This window comes from Periplaneta americana, chromosome 7, assembly GCF_040183065.1.
Source record: "Periplaneta americana isolate PAMFEO1 chromosome 7, P.americana_PAMFEO1_priV1, whole genome shotgun sequence".
Classification (NCBI taxonomy): domain Eukaryota; kingdom Metazoa; phylum Arthropoda; class Insecta; order Blattodea; family Blattidae; genus Periplaneta; species Periplaneta americana.
Window position 1 is genome coordinate 112,054,091 of NC_091123.1, and position 25,392 is coordinate 112,079,482.

Consider the following 25,392-nt stretch of genomic DNA (forward strand, 5'->3'; position numbering starts at 1 on the left):
TGACATCATACAATTGGGAACCTCTTCTGTTAACAAATAACTGATCCATTTCAAAATTAAATAAACATAACAAATATAAATTAATTTTACACAATGAACAATACAATTCAAGTAATATAAACAGCTCACCATTAATATCAGAAATAAATAAATTTAAATTCCACCTATAAAACATTTTAAATCATATCCTTAAAAGGAAACACATCATTACACATTACAGTTGCCAATTTCACTCTCATGCAACAAAACTTCCATTAGACAACATGACTTCGTCTGGCAGTAATTATGGAAAAAAATAGATATATACAGTACTTAAGTAAGGAGTAAGAAAAGCATAGTCATGCAATTTGAAAATAAGACGCAAAGACATGCAAAAGGCAGGAGCAAGCATGAACATCACAAAAGGAATATAATACAATCAAGTAGTAGAAGAGTGAAAAAGTCATGGCAGTTCGGGGTCCGAAAGACACATCCAACAGTATGATCATGTTGTTAAACAAATTTTAAAATTAACAAACATTTGTAACTATGCTGAGCATAAGGAAAATAATGCTCAATCATACCAATAATAACAAAAGAATACTGATGGGTGATGTGGCTTTTTAAATGTATACTTTAAATTCATCCAATTTATTGTAACAAAAGAAACATCAACATTTTCCCCATTATTTTTCATAACAATTTTATAATTCATTTATTTGCATTGTTTCAATTCATATTTTAGTATACATTACTTTTTTTTTAATATATATAACGAAGAAATAATTTAAGATGGCACTTAAATGTGGTTATTCAACTGAACGATAAATACCGATAGTGAATATATTTTTTACTCCCCTTTCAAAGTTTCGGATTGTGATCAGCAGAGATAATTTTGAAAATCTGCCATATGATTGCTATGATGATTATCCGATTCGAATGGAAATAGGTAAATATAAGTTAATGACAGTTAGAATATAAATTTTGAGCTGTATCTTCTGTGCCATCAGAAATATGGATGAACTATTTAAGTAATAGGGGCAGAGATTACATAATCAATGGAACTACAGATACACAGATTTTGAGATTTCACAGGACTCAAGATTGAAGTTGAAGTTTTGGATAGTACGTCACCATTTTTCTACTCTATATACTTCATGCTGAAAGAAACAGGTAAAAGTGCTATAATATCAACAAGTTGGCAGAGTAAAATACCTTTGAAGTAATGGAAAAGTGTAATTGAGAATACTACTTGACACTCATTACAAGAGAGTGAACAGGTACAAGAGTGTACAACATAACTGAAGCACATTTTGGAAAGTACGCATTGGGTCCATCAACTACTGCAGTGTAGCTGTAAACACAGAATATCCGACTACACTGAAAAACAGTTACATCTATAGTTAGAGGTTGACATATTGAACTAACATATCTTTAAGTGGTCTTTACTGCTTCACTCTGCTTTCAAAGATATTTCATAAGTGAGAAAAGAAAAACTACTTCAACCAAAAGGATACCGCTTCATATGTACATATATGCAAATACTGAAAATAAGCTACACTATCAATTCTTATAATACTTTGGTGTTAATCTGTTTTAGAATTTAAAGCAAACTAAAGTTTTTTCCAGTGTTTCATATGTAAGATAAAAAAGAGCATGTATATGCAGCACTAATGCAAAATAATTGTTACATTGTATTAGATTACATCATATTAATGCCTTCATAGATGACAATCACTATTGATATTACTTACAAAACCTATAAGAAACTGTAATAAATAGGTGACTGTACTACCAAAACTGCAATATTGCCGGGTAACGAGGAGATTGTGGGAGCTGCCGCCAGTGCGAGATTCGGTCGGCGCCACAGAGCGGGTAAATAAGCCACCACCACCACCACCACAACCACCAACGCCTGTTGATGTCAATGACCAAGCCGAGGGCCCCGAACCCATTGACCCCTCAGGCTCCGAGTACGAAGCTGTACTCATACACTTCTGGAGTTTCCGGGTACCTTGGGACTTTGAGCGCCTGACGGGCTCAGGAGGCCTGGCGCGCGGGGAACTAGTGCTGCCAGCACCTACATTCTGTTTGCCCGCAGTCGGGGACACGCACACACCGTTTATCTACAAACCGGGGGGCGCAGGTCAGTATATATGTTAAGGAGCAGTGCAGGGATCCTGCTTGCTTTTAAGTATATTATTGGTTAGTCAGTCAAGCAATTGTTAGCATTTATCTTCAACAAAATATATCCACAAATTTATCATTTCATTTAACTAAAATTATTAAGGGAAACAAATCATGTACAATGAAACCTGTAAGGTTGACCATAAGGAACTGTAAGAAGTTACATTAATAAACAATTAATAAAAAATAATTTGCATGTCTATCATAGTATATTTCATCTTTTAGCATGAATTTTGGCTATGATATCTCACATACTATACCGGTAGTTTTCCTGCTCGAATTGTCTTTCTTAAATTATTAGCTATTGCAAGGATAGTGGATCCTTTTTCTTATGTACTGATATCAGTTCCGTTACAAATAATGTTGATCTTATATTTTTGTTTAAATTTAGCTGCTTTCTAATCCTAAAATTTGATTCTGGACGTATTATATTTGTAGATAAATTTGTCTCTTTTTTGTGTAAGTACGTCAATATACATATTTCTTGCTTGCAATAATTTAATAAAATATTTGTATTATAACGTTTTAAGTACAGAGAACTTGAGATCTGATCCAGTATACGTACACATGAAGGATATAAATTCTTTAACTAGAACATAATTTAAATTTAGTCGCAGGTAGTCAATACAGACAGGTTCCACTGTAATAAGAAAATGAACAGTTACAATAACAGAATACAACTTCATGTTTTGTTATTTGAATCTATAAAATATCATAAAAATACGTAACAATTTAAATATACAAATAAAAAAAAAGTTATGTATATCTTTCACTTTAAAATATATCAACTTTAACTTGCATAACAAACATTTTAAAAATAAAACACACACTAAACAATGTAATTGAAGACATATGCTAACACGAAACCCCCAACCTTGCAATCTGCATTCCATTTCAGAAAATAACAGCATGGATGAGGTAAAATCTTCTACTGTAACACTGAAACTGATATCATCTAATTAAAAAGGTGGCTGTCATTTTCTTTTGCACTCCTACACAAAAAATACGTGGCAGCTATCTACCCAAGCCACAACTTCTATCTAGTAGTTACCAACACATGTATACCGAAAAGGTATTTAAGGCAGCTATGGTCTCCATCTGAATCCTTAAAGGAAAACAAGAAGAAACAAGTAAAAGTAATAAACTGATCTGAAGTGCAATGGAATGCCAGACTTGATTGAGTGATTGAAGCAACAATGTGTAAACAAATGTACAAATATATCTAATAAGTGAGAGCTTGGGTAAAAGTGAGTACTAGAATAGTGATATTTCAGAGTACATCTTACAATTATAAGTCCTGAAAGTAAGTGAACTCATATTAGTATACCAGCTTCATAAGAAATTCTAAATCAATTGAGATTAGTGTTGCAGTCTTTAATTCTTAGTATCAGCTCCAGATTCAATAGAAATAAAACGTAACTGGAAAGGAAATAATGTAGTGGAAAATAAATTTATGATAAGAAATTTAATTCGAAAAAAAAAATAACAAAGGAAAAGAAAAATAAACCAGATACGAAAAAATAATGATAGCATGAGGATACTGAAGGATCAAGGGTAGATGCCTATTAACCATTCCCTTAAATCACTATAATAAACAAAACCTGTATACTGATTAGTATAAGTAAGCAGTTCCACAATCATTCCTATGCTACTGCACCACACTATAGTACACTACATCATTCAAAAAATATTTACAATCATTCATTCGATCATCCATATCAAATGACTACAAGACTTTCTAAGGTGCTTGCCGACTTTTCAAGAGCAAGGAACAGAATAGGGGAAGGGTAGCAGTGAAACCTATTTTAATACACACTTACTGAGCCGACGCATGAGATTTCCAAAAGAGGGCTGATTCGTTGAAACATCTTCTTTACCTCGAAGATCACGCAGCAAATGATCAGGCCTAGTGAATTTGATGTTTGGAACAGATAATAGCCGTCCGTCACGCTTCTCTGTGGACTTCTTCTTAGATTCCCGTCGTGGTGGTCTGACAGGTTTGCCATCCGCATCAAACAATGGTAAGTCTACAGGCCTATTTAACTTTTGATTGAACACAGCTTCACTGAATTCTTTAGTGGTTTTATATGTTTCATCTTCAGGACTAGTTAGTTCTATAGAACTCTGGCGTTCATCACTTTCGGAGTAACCACATCTACCTTCTGCCGTGGCCTCTGAAAGACTGACCATGATCTGTGAGCATGCACCTTCTTGTTCTGCAGACACACCGGGGTTTTCTTGTTCGTTAGTATCCACATTATTTCCAGGACCACTACATAACTGAAAATTGCTCTTCTGCTGTGAGTCGACACTGTCGGGGGTGGCACATTCCTTATCGTCCTCTACTAACTCCGATGGAGGAGATTCTACGTCAATCGGGGTTATTACAGTAGGTGTACATGGCATGTCTGAAGAAGAGTAGTAGAAAACAGAGGAGCGTTTGTCTTTGTTGCGACCTGTACTATGCGACGCTGCTGCAGTGTTTGATGGCTGTGATGTGGTTGAGAATGTGTGCTTGAACTTTTGATCTACTCGGCTCAACTGTTTTTTAAGACTGAAACCTTTCCACGAATGACTACTTCTACGTCTTTGTTCACTGCAAGGAGATTTTGCTGGTAGTTCTGAAATCGTTTCAGCGTTTTCTGCTTTTAACGCTGCTGGAGAAGGATCTGAGAGAGCCTCAATAGCTTCTTCAACTTCCTCTACGTCAGGGGTGGGAGCTTGAGATGACACATTGGAGATATCACTTCCGATAGTGAGAGATTCTTTCAGTGGCTGAAGGGTATTCTTAGTCCCCTCACTGTCTACGTCACTGACGTCCATAACCTTACAGAGGGGACTGGACAGGGGAATGGCAGCATCTACAGGGATCACAGGAGGTTCGAGAACTTTGGATGTATCTCTAGAGGTTATCAGCTGTGGAACCATGCATGAGGGAGTTACGTGGGTGGGGAGAAAAAAAAGCAAAAATCAAAATATGTAAAATGATTACACTCTGGATATAGTCAAGAGTTGATAATTGAAGACAAATAAAATACACATTAATTACTTGTACACTACAAACTATCAGGGTACTATAGTAATTTCCTTTGTGTAATGGCTCTACACTAAATGTAATTTTAATTTATACTTGAAATTAATTTTTTGCATTTTGTCCAAATATTTTAAGCTATCTTGAAACAGTTATACATATTACTACATTATGTATAGCAAAAAAATCACTTTGAAGCCAATACGATCAGGAACACACAGCATAGCGTATAGAAGGAGAAGTGTGACAACATAGATTTTCACAGCCTATGCTTACCATTGGTGATGAACACAACAGCGGTGATGTAGAAACTAAGAGCACAGCAACCTTTAGCAGCCATCTATTTTGCAATACCGCACATTGTAGGTCTTTCAGAACACGATATATTAACAGTACCATACACTTATAATTTGTCAATGTCATCCCTTTTCTTTTGATGTGTTTTTGTTTAGAGGTGTTCTGGATTAATAATCTTACAAAGATGAAATCAATCCGACGTGAGAGAGCAAAGTTTGTAAGTATGATCTAAATATATTTGGATATAATATGCTCATCATAGCTACAGCACTCTCATACCATTTCATATAATCATAATATAGTAGCTTATTGCTAAACCTGCTCAAGTACATGGTTACGAATATAAGATTAAAAAACTCTTCTTTCTTTATTAGAAGATTGTTCAATCCCAAAAGTGAATTAAAATCAAGATGCACCAACTTACTTTCTTGAATATTTCGTTTTACATTCACTCATACTGTATCAGTAGTTTTAAATTATTCAAATACACGCAATTCTCATTAAATTTTATTATTTAAATTTTCAGTTTTACTGCTGACAAAAAATCAACTGGCTGACACAAATTTAAAGCAGGCTTATATTTTGTATAGTGTTAAAATCAATCACATATCTCATTTTTATAAACAATATGCTAAGGGTGTACAACTATATGTATGAGGCGCGTCCATAAAGTAACTTTCCCACTCGTCCCAGAGCTAGCAAACCATATGTTGTGCGAAGCAACTGTGTGTACGTGATAGAGTAATGTCTTGGCATGGCGCATGTGCTAGAGGAACTTCCCAAGTGCTCTCAGTAGCTTCGTTGTATTGGTTGAAGTGGATGTTCCTATTCCAGCTCCCGCCGAGTGTGAAATGCGGTCAGTGATAAAGTTTTTGAATGTACAGGGCATAGCGCCAATTGAAATTGATCGTCAGCTGTGCCAGGTCTATGGGCCTAACGTCAAGAGCAAGCAGATGGTGCGTTGCTCCACAAGGTCGTCTGTGATGATGGTTGGCCTCCCACTGCGCTCCTCGTCATGCATATTTTGGCGTCCTGCTGAAAATTGTCTACAGCAGCAATGCACCATCTGCTTGCCCATAGACCTGGCACAGCTGATGATCAATTTCAATCGGTGCTATGCCCCATGCTTTCAAAAACTTTATCACTGACCGCACTTCAAAATCGGCGGGAAGTGGAATAGGAACGTCCATCTTCAACCAATGCAACGAAGGTACTGAGAGCAATCAGGAAGTTCTGCTAGCACATGCGCCATGCCAGGACATTACTCTATCACGTACAAGCAGTCGCTTCACACAAAATATGGTTTGCTAGCTGTGGGACGAGTGGGAAAGTTACTTCATGGACGCGTCTCGTATATCACAATTCTTTCACTAGTATGTTGAAATATAAATAACTTTCTAACTTTTTTTTACTAATAAGTATGTAGAAATGTATTCATATGAAAGAATCCTGAAGTATGTAGTTACTCTACACTAGTAGCAATTTTTGTATCTCATACATTATTAACATATAACTGATGTGACTAGAGCTATTCTCACAAAGTTTCCGATTGACTTGCACTTTCCATGTTCGAAGTTCAAACATTTTCACTTTTTCAAAAACAAATTTTGAATTTACAAGTAGTAAGCAAATTTTTATAAGCTTCATTTTATTTGTGTATAGACCAACAGAAAGTCGGACTTCTAACACGAATAAGAAGCTTCTAGGGAATAGTGTCGCATAAAATCGAATACTACATAATTTGGAAAACATATTATATATCTTTCACGTGTTAAATTTTATGTTACCTTGTTAACATGTTTCGGCCTGCTATTGGCCATCATCAGAACTGGTTGTTGCTGGTCTTGGCGCCTTTTGTTTTGTTTCCTATGGGGGTGTGTATGTGTAGTGTAATGTGGAGTCAAAGAGTGCGTGTGTTCTGAAATTGAGTTGTGTGTTGAGAATTTCATTTGGATGTGTTTTTGTGTGTTTGTATATTTCGTATTGTTCTAGTGTGTTTAGTTTCTGGCTTTTTGGTTGGATGTGTACAATTTCCATGTCTGTGTTGATGTCTCTGTATGTGTGGTTAGCATTTGTGATGTGTTCTGCATGTGTGGAAGTGTTTTGTAATTTTGTTATGGCTGTGATGTGTTCTTTGTAACGTGTTTGAAATGATCTGCCTGTCTGTCCTTTGTAGAAGTTGTTGCAGGTGTTGCATTTGAATTTGTATACGCCTGTGTTTGTTTGTTTGTGTTGTATGTGTGTTGAGATGTGAAAGACATATAATACGTTTTCCAAAATGATATAGTGTTAAAAGTTGTGTAATGAACTACATAATTATATTTACATTTACAAAGTGTAAGACTGAACAATTTACAATTACGTATTAAATATAATCAAAATTATAAATCGAAAATTATGTGCATTTAAAAGCCATTTTCGGCAAAAAGGAGAAACTTACAAGTAACAAAACGCTTCTCAATACATACTCCCAAATAAAACATTATTTCACCACAAGACTGCACTCAACAACATTTATTATCATAGCTTATCACATAAACCGAAACTGCAACGAGAGAGAAATGGACAGAATAAGGAAGGTAGAGAGAGACAAGGAAAGGAAGATGAAAAGAGAGGAGAAGATAGATAGAATGAGAGAGGGGAGAACGAGAAGAGGACGAAAAAAGAGAGTGAAAGAGAGGAAAGGATGAGGACGGATATGATAAGCAGAGAGAAAGAAAGAACAAAAAGAGATCGAGGGAGGGGAAGGGAGAGAGGTATAGGTAGTGAAATAAAGAAAGAATAACAGACAGACATTTTGTTTTACAAATGAAAGCTCCAAGAATAATGACAAGTATACATAAAAAGACATCCTGTAATAAGATTTTCCACAACTTAGAAATTTTGACCTTATCTTGTGAGTACATTCGTTTCTGTTGATGTTTTATGTTAAAATCAAGATGCATTTAATACTAATTAGAATATTCATAATTTTAAAATAACACACAAACCAGATTTCCATCTACCCTGTGTTACTCTCAGCCAGGGTATCATTTCAGCTTGCTGGGAGGGGAACAAGATTTTTTAGATAAGATCTTATAGAGTATATGGCATAGTGTATTCCCTCCCTAATGAACCATTTTTCATACCGTAAACCAGACAATTTGGGCACAATTTAGAAGCTGAAAAACAATATTAAAACAGGAACTGGGTGGATTTTCTGTTCTCCAGTACCTATTGTTTTCGGTTATAACATAATGTAACCATGATAACAGAATCACAGGGCTTGTATTTTTTATGATACGATCAATGTGTACAAATTGAGAACAGAAATACTCATACCATTTTTGGAACAGATGAATGATATCGAATGTCAGTCTGCGCATTTTCAATAGAATTCGGCAACTCCACATATAGCAGACACTTCATTGACATTAATAAAGGATTTTTTTTTATCTCCCAATTTATCGGCTTCTGATTTTTATTTGTGGAAGTTTAAAAAATAAAGTTCACAATGATATCACCACATAGACCTGATCTGTTACGAGTGATTTTTATCTATTCGGATCCATAAAAGATGTACCGATATCTTCCTGAAAAGCAATTTACAATTGATAGGGAAATTAAGCAATCCATAATATTCTGGTCCATGTGCTTGCCACAAATTTCTTGCATATTGGAAATGATGGCTTGGTGTGTTGACAGAACAAATGCTTTGACAGTTATGAAGATTATGTGAAAGTAATGAGTGTCCAGACCGTATCATAAGTTACAACTGTACCTAAATGAGAAGACATGAGAGAGTTCTTATTATCTCACTTATTGATACACCACTGTATTATTTGCAAATTAAAACAATTAAATGTTACAAAAGTGAGTTACGTACAAAAACAACTAAAATTATTATTAGAACTTTTTAAGTACGAACACCAGATTACTGTCAAGTCCAACGATACTAACTTGATTCCCTTGATTTCAATAGTATCTTAATATATAAAAGTGAATGTAGGTCATAGGCAGAGTTATGGGGGGTGGGAGAACATGGAGGGCACTGCCCCCAAACTTGACTCAACTCTTTTTTTTTTTTCTATTAATGTTAGCAAATATCCCGCGCCGTGGCGTTGTGGTCTAAGGCATCCCGCCTAGGACTCGTGTTATGGAATGTGCGCTGGTTTGAGCCCTCATGGGGGAAGAAATTTTCTCATGAAATTTCGGCCAGTGTATGGGACCAGTGCCCATCCAGCATTGTGATGCACTTGGGGAGCTACAATAGGTAGCGAAATCCGGTTGTGAATACCAGCTATAACGGCTGGGGGTATCATCGTGCTAACTACACGATACCTCCATTCTGGTTGGATGATCGTCCACCTCTGCTTCGGCATGTGGGCGTGAAGCCAGCAGCCGGCTGGTCGGTCTAGGCTCTTCACAGGCTGTAGCGCCACGGATTATTATTATTATTATTATTATTATTATTATTATTATTATTATTATTATTATTATTATAATGTTAACAAATATTGAATTCAATTTTTTTTTTTTTTTGATTAAGTTTCTGTGCTTAAACTGACGAATTAATGTCTTCAGATCATGTATTTGGACTATAATATTCATTTTAAATTTCTGGATGTATAAGAATTTCTATACCTCATTTGAGGAATGAAAGCACTGTCATGTTTCTTTTGTAACAGCCTGTATTCATGTGTTAGAAGTTTGCAGGTGTTCAGGCCGCCACTTGGACAAATATGAATAACTCCTGCTTAAACATCTTAGTTCCGAAACTGCTTCTATAAGCACATGCATCATGTAACATCACTGTTATCTGAAGTGGACTTAGAAAATATTCGCTGTTCACGAGTGCGGCAACTTTTTTTTTTTTTTTGACAGCTGTACAGTAGGCCTATGGGTGTATGTATGTTTGTATGTTCTCTATATAAATCTACACGCTTTGATCGATATGTGTCAAAGTTTGCACATTTAACCTTCATAACCAGGAGAAAAACATAGACTACATTAAAATTGTGAAAATGAACATTAAATTAATTAAAAAGATAAAAACAAATACGATCAAACATTCATATATAATATTAAAATGCAATTTTCTATAGTCAATTATTCTTTATTATGTGTGTGTGTGTGTGTGTGTGTGTCTAATGCCTACCCACTTCACTTGCGTGATTCGGGTTCTGCATACTGCAGGACTGTGACCCATTTTTCAAGTTGCACACCCTTCAGCAGGCCATGTTATGTATGTGTTGTATCTGTGAAGAGTTACGTCGTGTACTAGGTTGAGTGTATGTGTAAGTGTAATGTAGTGTAGGGAATGGGTGAGGATGATGATGAAGGCGAGGAAGGGAGAAGGGGAAACCCGATGCCGGCAGGTAGCCTACTCCTTGTCTGTTGTATTCAACATCGACTTTCACGAGGCGGTGAAAATTATAACACGAAATTAAAATAACATTGTTGAAACATCATGAAGACCAAAACCTAGACAATTCATGCAATAGGTATCTTTACGCAGTCCAGGACCATATTATGAATTTCTCGATGCAGTTGTAGATAGTGAGCAGGCTGTGTTTTTAAGCAACTGAATTCTTGAATTCTTTGAAACCACAAGGATTGCTACCATATAATTTAATACTTAATATTGAATCACCAATAGTACTATTGCGAAATATTGACCTATCAAAGTTATGCAATGGAACAAGAATAAATTGGTGTGAAAAACTCATGCAAAACGTAATAGAAATGACAATATTAACTAGCAAAATGAAAGGAGAAGATGTTTTTATCCCACGTATTCCTACGATACCCACTGACATGCCTTTCGATTTTAAGCAACTGCAATTTCAGTGTGGCTAGCATTTGTAATGGCCAATTAAAGTAACAATTCGCTCAAAGTTGCAGATATTAACTTAAAAACTGCATGTTTTTCACATTCTTGGCTACATTTTACAGAAAGAAGCAAAAAAAAAAATTACATTATATCAAAAAGCAATTCAATGATACTTTTATCATGTTGCTAATATACTACAATGTGGACCATGGGTTTCGGATGTCCCGTGCCAAACTGCGGCTGTGTTTAAGTGAGGGTAGCAATCCCAGCAGTCAAGTGAAAGTTGTTGTGAAGTGCACTTCGCTAGTTTTCGTATGTTGCAAAAACATCAGTGTCAATCTGAACATGAGCAAGATACGAGGAAGGAAGATTTTGCATAGTCAGAGCAGAAAAATTGTTTATAATGTGTTCAAGTTCGTGAAGGAAGAAGCCGAACGCGTCATACCAATAAATTTAAATCAAATTCAAACACGTGTATGCCAAGATACAGGAGTGTCGCACAGTAGTTTGAAACGAAGAGTAAAAGTGGGACAACAAAATGCCAATTTCTCAACTCCCAGAAAAAAATAAATAAAAAATGAAAACAAAAACAAATATTGACGAATTTGATAAGCATCAGATACGGCAGGTTTCCGCCGCAGTCACTCACGGGCATGTGGCTCATCATGCTATCCATGATCAGTGGTGCCATCTGCTACGCACTCTTCTTGGGACATGCTACCAATTTAATCCAAAGCTTAGATTCATCAAGGAGGCAATATCGCGAAAAGGTAAGTCACACTTAAATTTTAAAATAAGGGTACTGGCATTCATGTGGACATGAGAGTACGCTTCCTAACCAAGCGATCAGTAGATTGAGTCCTGGCATGGACAGAGATTTATCCTCATTCACCTTGTGTCATACGAAGAACAATAAACGAATTCCATTTGACAATTGGAGAACGACCAACACTGAATTATTTATTATCAGTGTTAAAAGATAAAATACAGTTTGCAGGAAGTTCATGGGCCTCAAGAGTATCACAAAAGACTTGGGTTTTAGGTGGAAGAAATCTGTAAACAATAGAAGCATATTAACGGAAAAGAGTGACATTCGTCTTCAGAGAGTGAACTATATTTCAAACAAGCAAGGGCACCCTATTGTTTACACGGATGAAAGTTATATTCATTCGTCGCACATGAAGTTTCATGCGTAGAGTGATGGTGATAACAAAGGCCTTGTGCTCCCGCTTCGAAGGGCCAGCGTGCGATAATTGTGCATGCCGGAGGCGATGATGGTTTCAAACCAAATGCCCTGTTGATGTTCAAGTCTGGCACGAAATAGCAGGATTATCATAATGACATGAATTACATTAATTATGAGAAATGGCTGAAAACGAATCTAATCCCAAATCTTCCCCTAAATCCGGCATTGTGATTGATAACGCACCCTATCACAATGTGTTGCTTAACTCGGCCCCAACTTTTTCGGGAAAGGCAGATATGATGGAATGGCTCACAAATCATGGTATTCCAGATCAAGAAGACCTGAACAAAATGCAGTTATATTTGATAATACAATTAAGAAAACCACAATTGAAAACTTTTAAAATCGATAACATTCTAGCAGAAAATGGTCATTCAGTTCTTTGACTGCCGCCTTATTATCCAGATTTAAATCCGACAGAGTTGATATGGGCGAGTGTAAAAGAATTTGTTGCGAAGAACTTCAAACTTGATGACACCATGAAGTTGGTGAAAGAGAAGTGCACGTCAATCACAAAGAAAGACTGGGCTTCTAGGTGCGAACATGTTCGGCACTGTGAGGCTGAGTGCAATGTTCTGGAACCTGTCATCAATACCACATCAGAGCAAATCATCATCAATCTGGCTGAAGACACTGATAGTGATGGCAGCAGCAGTGAAGAGATCGAGAAGAAAGATGACGAGGATGGAGAGGTGAGTGGCATCGAACCATTACAATTCAAATCATAGTTAAGTCTAGAAACAACCTTAAAATCACATTAACGTTAGTGTATGTTTTCATGTTGAATAGTAACTCCAGAATCACTCCCGCCTGTCCCCATGCCTTTACTCCCTGCAAGCAGCTCTCGCCGAGCTCTCATGCATCTCAGAGTTCTTGTCATGCCTCGACTACTGTAGGTTGCATTTTCATCTAGGTTTAACGGATCAAAACTGTAAATCACTTTGTCATCTTGGGATTTAAGTGTGGTGCACCACATGGAGAAGTATCTCTGTTGCATCGAAGATGAAGATGATGACAGAGAGATGATAACTGATGATATAGTTCATGGAAAAATGGTGGAATGATGGAAAGGTAAACGGTATTGCTCCGCGAAAATTTGCCCAACCCCATCTTGTCTACCATAAACTCCTCTCGGACTTGCTGGAATTTGAATTGAGTATGTGGAATTCTTACATCAAATCAGTGGCGGCTCGTGATAAAATATTATGTGTGTTCACAATTTTGTGTTCCAAAATCGAAGAGAATTTGAAATCGTACGTTTTTAGCCTAATATGAAATGTCATGATTCCAATGTTTCACTGTCGAAAAAACCGTATATAAATTCAAAACAACATATAATAATAATAATAATAATAATAATAATAATAATAATAATAATAATAATAATAATAATAGTAATAATAATAATAATAATAATAATAATGAAACCTAGTCTTTTTATTTCCAATTTTTCCTGGAAAGCCAGTTTACCCAGTTATTTACTCTTCAAAATTACTTGAACAGAGTTCATTGTTTACGTCTGTTAAAAATTAATACATAAAACAATTTACAAAAGCGTGTGTTCAGTAATATACTGTATTTTGATTCACAACTCACTGATACACTATAGCCTATACCAGTACTGTAATCCCATTCGTATAGATTGATTACTATAAATACATGCCAGTAAATATTATTCTTAAATAATATACACCACCATACAGATATTTAAATTCATACCACCATCACATTCAGCCAGCACGTGTTTGAAAGCCAAACTATGCTATATGCCGAAACTGAAGTATAGTAATTCACAAACTACACTCTCGTAGCAGCACTGTACACACACCGACATAAAGTAAACGTTCCGACAGTGAGATGCTGACACCTACAGGCTAAAATACAGACTTTTCTCCTCGATATATAGCACGTAAACGATAGGCATCGATGCACCTGCCATCTGTAGGATAGATTCACTGTTCACTTAATGCTTTGTGCTCTTGATGAGTCATAAGCGGCCAGCGAAAGACAATTTTCTCCCGCGCATGCGTGAAATTTCTGTAACCTTCTTGAAAAGAGCACGGCTTGTACGTGAACGGATATTGCCAAGTTTACATAAGATGTTTATGCAAGATGCGGGAAGTTTAAAATACTCGATCCTGATATTATATATCCCCACTACGCCAGAACGGTATTAAATAATAAAACTAGTCGTGCATTAATGGAAACAAGGTGTTCACGTGCTCTTGTGCTCTTATTGACGCACCGCCACTGCATCAAATTATACAAATTAAATAATTGTATTGCTTTCTGCAGACCAGTCATTCATAATTAGAGATCGGACATGTAGGCACTTAAAATGTTAAAAAATAGGCAGGAAAAAAGATATTAAAATGGGAACTAATACTAATTTAAAATGTAAATACAATTAAAATGGACATACAAATTATAAGTATTTTAACTTATGTTTTGCTACATTTTTAACATAAACAACAATGCTTTTATTTTATAGTGCTTTAAATGCCACTTATTTCCACATTTCTCTTTTTAAAAAATGAGGCCACTACTATTCTAATGCTTAATAAAAATAACAGAATTAATAAAAGTGAAATACGTGTTGTAAATTTCTTACATGGCTAGTATTCTATATGGTGAATATATGCGTATAAATGCGACAAATACATACAGTATGAAATAAATAAGCTGCGATGTAACAATAGGTTGGAGTAGGGTTAACGTGTGCGGAGTAATACCAGTTGGGTAAAAAATGAACCGAACATGTGTAGAATCATTTATTACAAGAATTGCAACCTTTTACACAACATCACCTACAAAGTAAGCACCTTAGGCCATGATGCACTTCTGTCAGCGTCCATACTACTTTTCAAAACAGTCCTGCAGGCCATTTTGGTCACCACCTTCAGATCACGCGTCGAATATGTCTTCACTTCTTCGGCTGAAGCAAACTTGCGTCCCTTAAGCAAATCTTTGACCTTCGGAAACAGATAGTTATCAGCTGCAGCAAGATCCGGAGAATATGGAGGCTGTGGAAGGGCAACTATATTGTGCTTTGTGAGGTTTCGTTCACCTGGAGTGACCAGAGTGCTGGGGCGTTGTCGTGATGGAGAACCCAATTCTTTCCCCTCACAAATGATGTTTTTTTCGTCCACTGCATCACGAAGATGACTAATAATAGCAACATAAGCTTCCTTATTGACAGACAGACCTTCAGGAATGAATTCGAAATAAATATACAAATCATTGGATATCGAAGAACACTTACAGCATAACCTTTCCCTTTGATCTGTCTGCACGAAATCATTTTTGTCGTGGTGAGGAGGGTGATTTCCATGTCGATGACTGCCGTTTGCATTGTGTGTCGCAAAGAAAATACCATATCACTTCACCTGTAATCACTGTTCAAAATATTTGAATCTTGGCACACCCTGTCAATCAGCTCTCCAGCAACCAGTGTTCGCTCTTCCCATTGCTTATTGGTTAATATTTTCGGAACAATGTGCTCACATTCGTTGAATTTTGAAATCATTGCAGGGGATAGAGTATACAGAACCATGCGAAATTCCTAACATGTTTTTCACGTCGTCTATTGACTGTCTGCGGTCTTGTCTGATCTCTAGCAATCATTTCTTTCCAATCTAGATCTTACTAGATGTAAATCATCGTCTAGTGAAGCGCAGCCATCTTTGAATCGCTTATGCCACTCATACACTTGAGTTCATAGCATTGCTTCCTCTCCATACACTTGGCATAACAGAAAAAATGTGTCAGTAAATGCCGTACCAAGTTAAATACAAACTTTTATGTTCACTCGCTGCCCTTCAAGGATCATCTTAGTACTCCCACAGACTGGTACTCTTGAAAAATCACCGAAACATCTTTACCTTATCAAGCTATGAGCTACACTAACTGGCTATATGTCATTGCTACGAACTAAGAAGTAGGCCAATGTCAGGAATGTCATTTATCAGTGATCTGAAGGTTGAGAGGTTGAGGTGCATGGGCAATGAGGAATATAACCTATTCAGCAAGGCGATAATATTGCTATTACGCATTCCAGAAATATACACTTACCACTTAACACACAACAAGACCAGATTACTTACTTATGGGTAATTCCATGCAAAACCGTATGACGAAAAACATTCATATCTCCAAATTTGTTAAAAATTATACATTCAACTCTTTATGTCATATATATTAATCATGTACAAAATTATGTTTGCGACAGCTAGCGTTTAAAAGTAATGGACAGTTAAAATATTTTTATTTGAGCACATAGCTCTATTTCAAATTTGTTTTCTGACCATAAGAATAATTACAAAAAAAATTTTTAAAGATATCGTTAGATAGCTTACAAAATAGGTTAGTAAGATACTATAATTCAGTGCAGCTCTGAAAATTGTGTTTAAAGAAATTAAAAAATATATTTAAAAAACGCCATTACATAAAATCGAATACTTCAATTCACATAAAAAAAATAAATGACAATTTACTGAGCATTTTCATTAGGCTGTCAAATTTTCATAATGGGATCTTCAAAAATAAGGAAGTTATAAATTAAAACAACTTGCCGTGTAAAGTGTGATCTATGCCGCTGCGCCATGCGCCATCACTGCTGCTGGTCACTGCAAGAAGCGTTTCCGCGTTGACAACCGGTGCACGTTACATGTCTGATTTCAACTAGTTTCGGTACTTCTGATGAATCAGAATAGGGTTTTATTGCTAACTTTCCATTAACTGGAACCACACAGTGAACACTTCTTGTTCCGGGAACAGTCTTGAGGCCGGCAAATCTTTGAGGATTTAGATTTTGTAACTATTTCTTCATGTTTTTCAATAGATGTGAATGACACAATAATTTCCTGTGTATTGCATTTTGCCCAATCATACAGTCCGTTAAGAGTTGAAATTAGAGTTCCTGGCTTTAGCAGCAAGTCGCTTGATTGTACCCCTTACACTGCCACTGGGCCCTTTACCGTGACTAGTTCCAAAGAAATGCTACTCCGCAGGCATTTGAAAATCGTGTTCATGATTGAGTAGATAAACGGAGTTTTTTCATTCTTGTATTCGCTAGCTGCTCCATCACTGAAATCATATATTTTAGATATTTCGGTATGTGTTTGTTTCAGATGTTCTATCATTTTCCTTTAAAAACATGAACTGTTGCACTGTCGTGAACTAAGCATTCCGAAATTACTGAAAAACAAAATTACCACCAACTGAATTTCTGTAATATACTGTGAATGGGTGTATTGTTGCCTGAGAAGCACTTCAGTGATGACCTTGTGTAGCATCCTGAATAATGAAACTATAATTCTCTGAAAAATCACAAATTTAATTTTATTTCATTTTTTAGGTACTGTACTTTAAATAATTTGCTTGGGACTTTGCAATGACGTTGTGTACAGTATCCCGAATTTTTTAAGCCAACCAATGAAATTATTAATGAAATTTACAGTCACTTTTCACTAAAATCATATTGGCCCTGTCAGTTGTCGTCCATTCCTTATACTAAATTTCTACTAAATTTCTCTGTAACAATGACGTCAATATTTCTGATAGATACATTTATAGTTTCTTACATTCAGGAGCATATGCTTCTTCACTTGTTGAATTTCTCGCCTCTGTAAATATTCTTCTTCGCTTGTTGATTTGTCGACCTTACTCTCAGTCCCAGCAACTTCACTAATTATATCAATTTTTGAAATCTTATGGCAAAAACGTTCTCAAATAGCATCATCTACCACTAAATGCGGGGCCTTTTTACACATGCTACTTGTCACTTTTCTTTTACAGATTTGTGAAGAATGTTTTTAAAGTCCGAAAGTGTTGCAACACCACAGATGACTCCAACTTTTCGTCTTTAATTTAGGCATATTGAACACTTACAACTTCCAGTGACAGAACAAATCAAAATCGCCGTCTAAACTGAAGGGAAAAAGTTACAATGACAGAACAGAACAAAATCACCCTCTAAACTGAAGGGAAAAAGTTGCGCTGAGATTATAACAGGAAAAAAAACAAACTCTCACGTGAAATCTATTAGTGTACTGTTGAACGGATGTCATAACATCTGGCATTTGTTATATCGATTGATAAGCATGCGTGTGGGTGTCTCGTATGAGCGCGTGACGTAATACAGTGCACGCGACTTTGATTGTTAATGGCAACATTTGCAATTCTGGTTTATTTAATATTTCCCAAAGTATTAGAGATCCCATCATAAAATTTTTGTAATAGACTAAGAAATTGTATATCTCACCATAAAAAAAAAAGAGCACAGTAAAAAAAAATATTTGATTTGAAAATATTAACATTTCTTTATTTTACTGTAAGTTTTAATACATGCTCGAAGAAAAAATCCATAATAACTCAGAAGTAAGTTGAAATATATAGATTTATCATTGTATTGGCACAATTTTTACGTTGATACAATGAAGCATGTCATTTTAATAATATTTTTAACAATAGTCTACATATCAACTCCCCGAATATTTCACCCTTAATTACTTTTCAACCATTGGCGAGATGAAGTTCATATTACGCCATTTAACTATTTATTATTATGATATTCATTTACTAGAATATTGAAAAAATCCAGAACTTGTCGTTACAAATTTTAAAATTTTGTATGGAATGACCCTTATGGTTTTTAAGGAACCTGGAGGTTTATTGCCATCCTCACATAAACCCGCCATCGGTCCCTATCCTAAGCAAGATTAATCCAGTCTCTACCATCACATTCCATCTCCCTCAAATCCATTTTAATATTATCCTCCCATCTGCGTCTCGGCCTTCCCAAAGGTCTTATTCCCTCCGGCCTGCTAACTAACACTCTATATGCATTTCTGGATTCGCCCATACGTGCTACACGCCCTGCCCATCTCAAACGTCAGGATTTAATGTTCCTAATTATGTCAGGTGAAGAATAAAATGCAATGCAGTTCTACGTTGTGTAACTTTCTCCATTCCCCTGTAACTTCATCCCTCTTAGCCTCAAATATTTTCCTAAGCACCTTATTCTCAAACACCCTTAACCTCTGTTCCTCTCTCAAAGTTAGAGTCCAAGTTTACTGAATGAAAATGTATCATTGTACATGGGTGATACACACGTCTGTGGTAGAAGTCATACCAGTAACTCTCTCTCTCTCTCTCTCTCTCTCTCTCTCTCTCTCTCTCTCTCTCTCATATGCTGCATGCCATCTCGGCAGCTCTAACTAAGTGTATATTATATTAATTGCATTAGCCATTCCCTCTGCAAGCTGCAGGACAGTTTGTCATATGTGCCTGACGATATATACTATCCGCAACGAAAGCATGACAGAGAAGTTGCTTAAATGGCATGGTAGAGGCAGGCAAAATTCGGTTCATTTTTACTCTACTTTGTATGGTACATAATATTTTATGTTACGAGCTGATCTGACGTTGGATGGAGGAGATAGAGGGGCTGATAAAGAAAGAGTGGGTGGGACGGTGTAAAAGGGGAAATGTGAGAAGAAAGAGAGAGGAGGGAAGAATCATTAGCCCAATCACTTACTTTGACTTTCCCAATACATCTCTTTCAAACTATGTGAGGTACAAAAAATATTTCCTGCCATTTTTGATATGTTTAAACATGCATTCTCACGAGCCCAATATAAAATAATAAATAAAGATTTAAAATGCACTTTAACACTATCTAAAGCAATATGCATATTTCTATTTAAAATTATAATCTATTCTTTTTTCTGTCAACAAAATTGTTACATAATGTTATATACAGTAACAGCATAGGGTAAAGCTACTTGGCATAAAGGTATTCTTAATAACGATGAACTACACTGTTTCACATTTTGGTTCTCATTTGCTGCTGCATCCTTATACCGAAGAGATGTGGAAGGTCGAGCATACAAATCTAAAAATCACATTCATTCTCTTCTATACGCTATGATTGTGGTTGGAAAGGATATACATTGGAAATGAATGTCCCAACACATTACATTGTTGTAATGAAATACTAAAATATCTCATTTTTATTAATTTTAAGCGTATTTTAATGTGTCAGAAAGTATGAACAACCCACTATCCAATAATAAAAATATGTGATTCATCTTTATGGCAAGTTAGATCAAAATAATCACCTCTATCTTTATTTTCTATTTTTTTTAAATATGTTACAAATATCCATTCATTATTAGGAGTAACAAATATATATATATATATATATATATATATATGTGTGTGTGTGTTTGTGTGTGTGTGTGTGTGTGTGTTGGACTTGTACGCTTATAATTATATTTTTGTACTAACTGGCCTTAATAACAATTACACAACAATGAAAAGAAACACATTCATTATAAGAATTTAATGCACTTAATAAATGGAATGTCAGTAATTCTTACATATTATATTGAGACAGAGAATTTGATAGAAATAGATAAATAATCCTCGTATATGAATTATCAGAAGAAAGCAAATCACGTATATATAATTTATTACACTTATTGAGTAAAATAAACTTTTATTGACTCCATTTCAGAAAATAAACATAAATACGAAGAATTTCTTCAGTTTTACATGCTCAGAGATTCCACCTACATATAAATGAACTAGGAAAGGAATCGACGTGGAAAGTTACTGTCGACAGTGCAGTATACAACAAGGTACAGTATTTTACGCATAGGCCTATTGATAGAATCAACTGTTGGAGTAATCTTTCAATCTTATTACACACATTTTTCTACTCGTTTCATAAAATGTTGTGTCCATAATATGAATATGGTACACAAATATTATGCTGCTTTGTTATTAAACAGTTCAGTGTAAAACAAATACACAAATGTAAATATAAAGGTAATTAAACAGATACCCACTGTCAAAATAATATCAATTATGAATGATAATTGGAGTAGAGCAAGTAAATGCTTTTACTTATCTTGGCTGTAATCTCTCCTATATTCATTCTTGAGATATAGATAATAAATTAGGCAAATTTCAACAGCTGGTAAGAACAATTAGAAATACACTGCTTAAGAAGGTCTGGCAAGACACAATTTTGAAATTCTACAAAACAATGGCCATTCCAACTTTGCTATATGGATCAGAAACTTGGACTCTAACAACTAGTCAACTCAAAAGAATAGAAGCAGCTGAGATGAGATTACTAAGACCACTAGCAGGCTACACACTCTATGACCATAAATATAATGAAGACATCCGACAAGAACTAAATATCGCAGCCATTACAGAGACAATCCACAAGTATCGGAGCAACTGGCATGAGCATGTTCTACGGATGCCAAATGATAGACTACCCAGGACATTATTAAATTACAGACCCCTTGGATACAGAGATCATGGACACCTGAAGAAGCAATGGAGAGACCAGCTTTTCACCTGAAACGGAATAGGCCAAATGGCCTAAACCCTGATAGCTATTGATGATGATGATGATGATGATGATGATGATTAATGATAATAATGTATTAATAATAAGATATTTATAATAAACGAGCAAACGATACTTGAGGACAGCTACCTATTTCAGCAAACACTACCAGAAAAGTATGTTAATTTCATAGAGATTTGTATTAAATTTAGAGGATAGAATCACAGTCTACTATATACAGTCACGAAGCTTAATACTTACTAAATATGCAAACATAGACAGTTGAAATATGCATCCATAGATAGTTGCTCACCACCAGGATTGCTACTATCGCCTCATCACAGACTCTTTCCCTAGCAGACGATAAAATGTATCATACTTTCGATATCGTGTTCTTTTGAAAAAATTAACACCTTTCTTCCACTATTGAAATATGAAATACATAAGATTTATATATTATTTTCATAAAATATATATTATCTTCTATAAACTCACCTTCCTGGATCTTTCGGAAGAAGGATAACTCTAACCTACTTTTCTTACAATTTATAGTACTACAAACGTCTCCTTGTCCCATATTATTATTCAAGTTATTGTATTTTAGCCATTTACAGTTATTACAACCGATAACGAACATTTCACAGTTTACACAGCTTTTCACAAAAATGCGAAATACGGCACAGTCAATGCTTTTTCGATCTAGACCAGGCCGTAATGTATGTTCGGGTTTTCTATTTCAGTGTATGGAGCTCAGTGAAATATTATATTATAACTTTATTGCTTATCATTGCTAAGCTTTATTTAGTGTAATGTGTCTATAAGTTCCGTTTACTTCTTGTTGCATAATATGTTGCAGAAATAATTACAAAACTGTGTCATTTTAATGTGAAGAGAATTTTACATGTTAACATAATCTGTTCGCGTCAACATATGAAGTTTAGAATGGAAGCTATTTTGAGGTTCAATAAAAACGAATTTACATTGTGATTTTAATTTAGCACATCTACCTTCCTTAATTGTAGACAGAAAATTTACCATACCACTCCTATGAAATTAGTGTACGTACAATTGTGTTACTTCGTCTCTTAGGTAGTAGATAAATACAATAATTCAGTACCGGTACTCAATTGTATTAAAATACAGACAAATAGAATGTGACGGGTGCAACTGGTGCAGTAAACATAACCTATAATTTCAACATATCTCAATATTCGTGCAGTGCAACTGAAAATTATTGAATCGTGCATAAATGAATATATAAGAATTTCGCAATATTTAATCGAAATAAAGGCAGGTATTACACATACGAACAACGTAATTTTCACACCAAAAATAATATTACTCTTTAACTCGCAAGGAATTATGTCTGAAGTGTCCCCTAATCATTGTTTTAAATTTTATTAATACAATTACACTACATTTTAGAGAAATATATGTTACTCTTTATGCATTCCAATTAATTTATATGGTTGAAACACCACGCTTTGTGATCGGGTTAAGCGGGTCACATGGCATGCCTTACGGCCTGTATTAGATCACGATGGCAGTGACACAGTCTATTGTTCCTAGTAATCACAGCACTCCAAGCGGCTAGCAACTATCGCGAGAAATGCAACTCGTTGGCAAAAAATCATCCCAAGCTTCGTGACTGTATATAGTAGACTGTGATCGAATTTAAGATATACAGCTTTTACCTGCACATACTATGTAACTGGAACATTTTAAAGTAATTTATTGACGAGTCGAATAGATCTTTTCGGACTATGTAGTTTCATCTGAAGATTTTTTTTAATTTGAGGTAGTTTTCAACAAGAAAAAATCTGTTTCAAAGAACCTATATATTACAATACACCACCCTTCGTTATACAAGAATTAGAAAATGTTTACAGCAAATTCTAAGTAAAACTCATTTTATGTTATCTTGCACTTAAAACTAGCATGTTGGCCTTCCATCCAAATGGCATGGGTTCGATCTCTTACCAGGTCGTGGTGAAATTTGTGAAGAAAGCAGACGTTGCAGAGGGTTTTTATCTGGGTAATCCCGTTTCCCTCTATTATTCCACCAACACCATCCACTTCCCCCTCATTTAATCTATTATCCGCAATAGTAAAAAAGGCTGGGGTGAAGTCTTTGGGATAGTACGGGTTTCAGATATTGATACAGGAAGGGCTTGGGGCTCTTGACCCCTGGCGGCATCAGGATACTCGTATGTGACTGGGACCAGGCTCTATTAGGGGTTACGGCAGGATGGCCCATCTGTCAGCATCAGCTGTTCAGGAAGGACTCCGGGCTCCAGGGCTTATCAGGCTACTCGTCCGCGAAACGGGACCTGGCTCTATCAGGGACTGAAGAAGATGGCCCACCAGTCAACGTCGGATTCACGAATGCAATCCGGGTCATCTGTCGAACTTGGATAATCATTGCATATAAAGGCGCACAATGGGCCAAACCGTGTCTAAGTGTATGAACCAGTCTTGGGTTTAGACTTCATAAAAGCCAAGCTAAGCAACCCAATGGTACTGTTCCTGCTCTAACAAACACTCTAGACTTGTTTATTCAATTAAGAAACTGAATGAAGAAAGCAAGAGCGATCTTATGAATGTCAAACAAATGCCTGTAAACAGAGTTCTGTGGTTCAAGTCGATAAAAGCTCTGTGCTCCACGTAGGACTGAAATGAATATAATTACGAGAAAAAAGAAGTAGCAGCATATTCCTACAGAAGAAAACAAATACTCAATAATAACTTAGTAAAGGAAAGCAATAGTTCAAAATCACTCTTTTTAGTATGAGGGATGCAGGAATTTACACATCTGATATGGATATGGTGGCATTCCAATATTTGATATATATTTTCTTCAAGTAATGAGAAAGTAAAATTGTTAATAAATTACATTACCACAAAGATAATACAAATTTAACAGGAATAGTTTAAGGCCATATACTGTGCATACAGTGCACTCTCAAAATGTTGCTTCATTTTGAAACAATTTTTAAGTTCAAAAGTAATTCTTCTCTGTCATAATAATACAAAATAGGTATGAATTACTGGCATTTACTACATACGACAGACACAAATACATAATTATGTTTCATATAAATCAAAATTAAATTTTGTGTACGGACCACGTACCTGGTCTGTGCTGGGAGAACGGCATCGCTCATCCAGCTCTCGAGAGTTGTTGTCACGTTTAGGTGATCGAGGGACTCTCTGATATGGGTCAGCTGAACCATACAGATCAGGTGAACTCATATTCAAAATACAGATTTTCTGGACTATGTCAACTATCACAATTCCGTACTCAGTACCATATGTCATCCTGCAAAATTAAAAATAAATTTATATAGTACAGAAAATTATTTGTACGAAGTTACAGTAAAATAAACTGGCACAAGAGAATTAGAATGAGAAACTCGGTTAAGTCCAGTTTGAAATTTTAACGAGGGATGTGGCATAAGTCATGGCAACTATTT

The 25,392-nt window shown here is 35.6% G+C and overlaps 1 protein-coding gene across 5 annotated transcripts in view; it reads right to left on the reverse strand.

Annotated features, from left to right (window-relative positions):
- Tomosyn (syntaxin-binding protein tomosyn) overlaps positions 1–25,392 on the reverse strand; it is a 461,514-nt gene that overhangs the window by 88,580 nt on the left and 347,542 nt on the right. For 3 of the 5 annotated variants that reach the window (XM_069831182.1, XM_069831183.1, XM_069831181.1), the window contains exons 10-11: positions 25,052–25,238; positions 3,987–5,082 (exon numbers count right to left, since the gene is read on the reverse strand). In XM_069831182.1, the coding sequence (XP_069687283.1) occupies positions 3,987–5,082; positions 25,052–25,238 (1,283 nt within the window). Of the gene's footprint in view, positions 1–1,774; positions 2,106–3,986; positions 5,083–25,051; positions 25,239–25,392 lie in introns of all 5 variants that reach the window. The other 2 variants (XM_069831184.1, XM_069831185.1) reach the window with 2 other exon arrangements.